A 6,259-nucleotide genomic window follows, 5' to 3' on the forward strand; every position below is an offset into this window, starting at 1 on the left:
ACCTGGCTAATATTTTTACAACATTTTTCACAGAGATAGGGTCTCACTATATTGCCTAGGCTGGGCTGAAGCAATCCTCCTGCCTTGGCCTCCCAAAGTGCTAGGATTATAGGCATGAGCCACTGCACTGAGCCAAGGAACTTTGTCAATAGATCTTTCTAGGATAAGAGGGTTCTGTGTTCAAGGAGGTCTCAGAAATGCTGGAGTCAATAGGTTTCTTTACTCCAGGATTTCTCAGAAACTTTACTGTGCCAATTTTGCTTCATGACTCTCCAAGGGGAAGACAGCAGATAATGTTTCCCAAATTTATTTGACAATGGAACCCTTTCCCCCAGAAGCATCTTTTTCATACTAATAATGTCTTTCAGAATACATTTGGGAAATGTCTTAAACATGCCCTCTAAAACCCTTTATTGCAGCAATTCTCTCTACCCTTGGATCAACTTCATATCACAGGTATCTGCTAGTTTATGTTCTAATATAACTGTTGTGTGCACAGTACTATTTCCTGTTTCTCTTCAAGTTATGCTTTCATTGTCTTTGGTACTTGGGCTACAATCTCATCAATCCTGGGTACGTGGCCTGCAAAATCATACATCTCATTAGCACTTTGGACAATAATGTCCAGAACAAATGTACAGTCCATTTTGCAGAGAAACATTCCACAGAGCAGCACAGAGGGAGCTCTTTGGAGGAAAGGGATGAAGTAAATGAATATGAAGAACAACAGCATTAATAGGGCAGAATTCCTCAGAAACACAGAAAAATATATTTGACATTTTGATGACTATATAACATAGTTTTTTCTGTCACAGGACTGCTGTTCCCAACCAAGACTGTTATGACTCAAAGTAACAGAGCTGAGTGGCTCCATGTAAAGTCTGTGTTCAACATCTGTCATGCTGGAGATCATTAATGTTCAATTGCTTCCTATTGTCTTCCTGTCATTCGACTTCATTTCATTGTCATTGCTTCAGCTGGGGGATTAATCAACTATTTATGGGAAGACAGGACTTGGAGTCAGGGCAGTCACAATGGGGTTATAGTCTGAGCAATGGTGGGGAAAGCAAGTCACGGTTAAAAGACTCCTGGTTTGTGACAGTTTGTTGATACTTTAATTAAATAAACATATTTGAGAATAATGTTGACATGTCCATATCTCAAAAGGAGAAAGAGCATACTTGCTCTTCCTAAAGAATCCAGTAAGGATTCTGGATTGAACCTATCTGGAGGTAGTTTTCTGGCTCATTATCCAGAGTACCCAGGATTGATGAGATTGTAACCTGAGCACCAAAGGCAATGAAAGCATAACTTGAAGAGAAACAGGAAATAGTACTGTGCACACAACAGTTACATTAGAACATACACTAGCAGATCGTCATTATCAATAGCAGAAATCATGCTTTGCTATTATTCCAGGGGGCAGTTGACACAACTGAAATGTTCAAAGATACAAACTATTTTCAAAAATTGTGCTTTAGGAACTATTTTTTAAAACCTCACAAGTTACTTAGATGTTCTCATTTTGCACAAAAATGTGCATTATGATTAGTTTTTTTTTTGATTTAAATGTTAAATGATTAAACGATTAGTTATCATCTCAGTGCATTTCCCACAAACATTTATGAACCTGTGGCACGGGAAATGAAGTATAAATACTGAATTAATTTGCCTAAGTATCTGAACTCAAGCAACCCAATTATATAATTAGAATAATATAAAGTGTTATACACACGTTAATATCTTTTGATATGTTATAATAATTCTTTCATAGAAAACAGCCAAATTATTTGCACAGTAAAATTCCATGTCTGCAATAATATTGGAACCTGCTAATTTGTTCCAATTTACTTAATAACTAAAATTAAAATGTCAGTATATTAGATCAGCGTTATGCAAAATTGTCACACTTCTCAACAAAGCTACATCATCTTATGCTACAGTCCCGATGTATCTCATAATGCCAAAACCGACATCTTCACACAGATGATTTCTAATAATTTACAAATCCTCGGTTAAGTTTTTGACACGTAAGCTGCCCACTGATATGGGAAAAGATAGACCAAGCTCTGCCCCAACCCCCACCTTGTTATTCTTTTGGGGACAGCCAGGCCACTCCAGATGGTGTGTTAGTTAGTGTTGGACATAGCTTTGGAGAAACTTCAACAGACTAAGGCTGTAATGTCAGGATTTTGCTGTGAGTCGCCCCCTCCCCCCCGCAGTTCCCAGGGTAGGAAGGTGCTGAGATAGAAGCCGAGGGACGCCCGCCCACCTGCCACCACCTGTTCCCTCCTTCAGCTCTCTGCTATAAATTCTCCTCCCTCCAAGACTCATCCCGCACTCTCCGACAGCTACTGCGCTAAAAGCGCTCCTTCCCTGAGCTTCGGGAAAGAGTTCATCTTCCTGCAAAGGAGTCTCAGGCTTTCCCAGAGGACTTGAAAGGCCTTCCTCGAACCAGCTACACCAAACTCTGCTGCAGAAGGTTTCCTTCTCTTTTTCAACTTCACGTTGAGAAAATGACTTTCTCTTGAGCATCTCAATTTCCCCTAAATTTGGGCAAGTGAAGAGATATCAGCCTGGTCATCCAGTAGGACAGAAGGCCGAGTCCCGCACTCCGCCCTGTAAACTATTTGATTGCACGTGAGTTGCTTTGTTTATGACTTATTTGCTCAGAAGAGCCACGTTGGGAAGCGGCTCGAGAAACCAGCCCACGCGCAGGTCCTGAGCGGGCGTGCGTGCGAGGTTGGCGCCTCGCTGCTTGGCGCCAGGGATGAAGTCCTGCAAACCCGGCGGCCCGCCGGCGGGAGCGCGCGTTGCACCCCCGTGCGCGGGCGGCGCCGAGTGCGCGGGCACGTGCTCCGGGGCCGGGCGGCTGGAGAGCGCGGCGCGCAGGCGCCTGGCGGCCAACGCGCGCGAGCGCCGCCGCATGCAGGGGCTCAACACGGCCTTCGACCGCTTACGGAGGGTGGTTCCCCAGTGGGGCCAGGATAAAAAGCTGTCCAAGTACGAGACCCTGCAGATGGCGCTGAGCTACATCATGGCTCTGACCCGGATCCTGGCCGAGGCCGAGCGATTCGGCTCGGAGCGGGACTGGGTGGGTCTCCACTGTGAGCACTTCAGCCGCGACCACTACCTCCAGTTCCCGGGCGCGAAGCTGCCTGGCGAGAGCGAGCTGTACAGCCATAGACTCTTCGGCTTCCAGCCCGAGCCCTTCCAGATGGCCACCTAGGGCGCGCGCCTCCGCGGCGGTGGATGCCCGGCAGCCGCTCCGAGCCGCGGCCCTGCCCCAAGTAGCTCAGAAGCCTCCGGCAGCCCCGGATTCTAAGAATGCGTTCCTCGAGGAAAATCAGTCAATTCTCAGATTACCTTTATTTGCATCATCAGACCTATGGACGCAATAATTTAATTGCCTTTCTTTTCCCCTCCTTCTATTTTGTAGATTTCATTAATGGATCTTGTGAATGGGTTGATTGCTGTGGAAATAATGCCCCCTTTCCCCTTTTCTGGGCTACTCTGAGGGAAAACAATCTTAGGAAAAAAAATAGGATTAGGCTGTTCTGTTCCAGTCCTCAGAGAAATAATCACTTTCTTAAACTTTGTGAGTTTGTCCTGTTCAGGTGAAGTTACGGTATCCATTACTTGTGTTTGCTCACAATAGAGCTACCTTCCTGTTGTGTAAATGCGTTTTTGCTTTAGTGCATTGTGTGTGCATGCATGAAGTAGAAACACTTTTTTTTTCGGGGTACAGTACATGGGTATCGGTGCTCTGTATTTTTTTAAACTGTGTACACATTATTATAGATTTTATAAAATATAAATAAAAACGTGGATTTGTTTTTCATGCTAACTACCTTGCCAGTTTCCTGATGGCGCTAAAGAACTCTTTGGAGGTGATGATATAGAATGCTTCCCTGAGCAAAGATGTGGAATGTTTAAACCTAATTTGACCAATAAACAAATGTGCTGCTCTGTAGTACTTCCTCAAAAAGCTGATGAGAGTACATGTAATTAATTTGAACATTTTCTCTGTCAACTTGTAAATTTTTTGTTGATTTTTTAAAAGATTAAAGTGAAATATTTAGCTTTTAAGTAACTAGATACACAGTTCCTCAATATTTTATTACCCACATTAAGCAGATTACTAAGTCCTTACAAGTACCCAAATGTATGTAGTTATATGTATACAGTAATGTATATATACACATATATACAGGAACACGCACATGTATTTCTAAAACTAACACATAAATTAAAAATATTGCCTTTGGAAGTGATTTTCTTTTTTTTTTTCAGACAGAATCTCGCTCTGTCACCCAGGCTGGAGTGCAGTGGCGCGATCTCGGCTCACTGCAAGCTCCGCCTCCCGGGTCCACGCCTCCCAAGTAGCTGGGACTACAGGCGCCCGCCACCATGCCCGGCTAATTTTTTTGTTTTTTGATATTTTTAGTAGAGACAGGGTTTCACCGTGTTAGCCAGGATGGTCTCGATCTCCTGACCTTGTGATCTGCCCGCCTTGGCCTCCCAAAGTGCTGGGATTACAGGCATGAGCCACTGCTCCCGGCCGGAAGTGATTTCCTTTTAATCAGTACAAGTTGGACAATGAGGGCTTCACTACCATCAAGACCAATCAAAATGGGAGCAAAATAATAAACATGGTATTGATCTGAATTACTTTTATTAATTTGCTTAACCATTGCATGAATAAACCAAGCCTTCATGTAAAGAGTGACTTGGTGAAGAGTGGTACATGCATTTAGGAGAATGTCTTACTCATAATTAGGAAAAGCAGGACTCTAAGTTATCTATGCATTTGGAATTTGTCTTGTCACAAGTCAACAAAAAACACCAATCACTCCCAAAACTCTTTTATTTTGGATTCCAAAGTCTAACCTCAGACACAGCTGCCTCTTCGCAGTTTATCTACAGACTTTATTACAATTTTTATTTTCTTAGTTATCCCTATCAAAATCCATTTGGTTTGTAATGAGGGAAAGTGTCTTCCCCAGCCCATACCTACATTTACACTTAAAAAAATCACAAGTGGGCCAGGCGCAGTGGCTCATGCCTGTAATCTCAGTACTTTGGGAGGCCGAGGCAGATGGATCACCTGAGGTTAGAAGTTCGAGACCAGCCTGACCAACATGATGAAACCCTATCTCTACTAAAAATACAAAATTAGCCAGGCGTGGTGGCGTATGCCTCTAATCCCAGCTACTCGGGAAGCTGAGGTAGGAGAATCGCTTGAACCTAGGAAGTGGAGGTTGCAGTGAGCCGAATTGCGCCATTGCACTCCAGCCTTGGCAATAAGAGCAAAACTCCGTCTAAAAAAAAAAAAAAAAAAAAAAAAAAAAATCACAAGTGTATTTTCAGAAGCCCTTAGGGAGTTTGAAGCTGCATTTCCCTTTCCAGGTGATATCTGTTAATAAGAAACAGAGGAGAGCTCAGAACTTTGCTTACTGCAAATTTGATAGTAAACTGAAAATTTAGAAACTGCAAATTCGATAGTGAAATGTTTAACCTCTTGACTTCAACAACTCTTAAAAGACGCTGTGTAATCTAGCAGACAAACAACACAATTCTAGAAGTGATGATGCCAGGACCCCTTTCTAGTCACAACTCCACTCTGCAGTGTGCACTTGGGTCAACAGCAAGATTCAAGGCATTTGCCTTCCTCGCTATTAGGGCACAATAGTCTACTTACTCAGATCTCCTGAAAAGCTTCGTTAGTAACTCCAGTAAGTGTGCAGAGTTTGAGAATGAGCAAAATCGGTGCTTTTGTCAGAGAACATCTCAAAAATATATTAAGATCATTAGTCATTTTCCAGGTAGGGTGTCACATCTCCCTCTCTGAACTGTAAGTACCTTGTGAAAGAGTAGTATGCTTTTCATTATCTGTCTATGGCTTCTAGTATAGGGCTTTGCACAGAAAAAAAATTATTTTTTCAACAGATATTTCATTTTTGGCTACTAATTTAACAACACTTTCTTAAGAAATAAAACAATTTAATTAAAATGATGGGATTCTAATCTCATACTTCTTCCCTAACCTCACTCCTCCAAAAGAATGGGAGTCTGTCTTTGAAATATTAAGCCTTTAGCTGTCTACTTCTGTGTTTTGAAGATTTCTGGAAGCAACTTAGCTCTTGCCAAATTTCTAAACTTTCCACTCCACTCAATGTACTATTTTTTTTTTTCCTGGAAGACATTTGAGGGAACAGTAAATGAGCCTCAGTGATAAAATCCAATCTTTGATGAAACT

The 6,259-nt window shown here is 42.4% G+C and overlaps 1 protein-coding gene across 1 annotated transcript; it reads left to right on the forward strand.

Annotated features, from left to right (window-relative positions):
• Nucleotides 1-2,337: 2,337 nt before the first annotated feature.
• Nucleotides 2,338-3,988, forward strand: ATOH7 (atonal bHLH transcription factor 7). Its single transcript, XM_015147518.3, has one exon. It carries the CDS (start codon nucleotides 2,771-2,773, stop codon nucleotides 3,227-3,229), a length of 459 nt encoding a protein of 152 aa, XP_015003004.1. The 5' UTR covers nucleotides 2,338-2,770; the 3' UTR covers nucleotides 3,230-3,988.
• Nucleotides 3,989-6,259: the final 2,271 nt, after the last annotated feature.

This window comes from Macaca mulatta, chromosome 9, assembly GCF_049350105.2.
Source record: "Macaca mulatta isolate MMU2019108-1 chromosome 9, T2T-MMU8v2.0, whole genome shotgun sequence".
Taxonomy (NCBI): Eukaryota; Metazoa; Chordata; class Mammalia; order Primates; family Cercopithecidae; genus Macaca; species Macaca mulatta.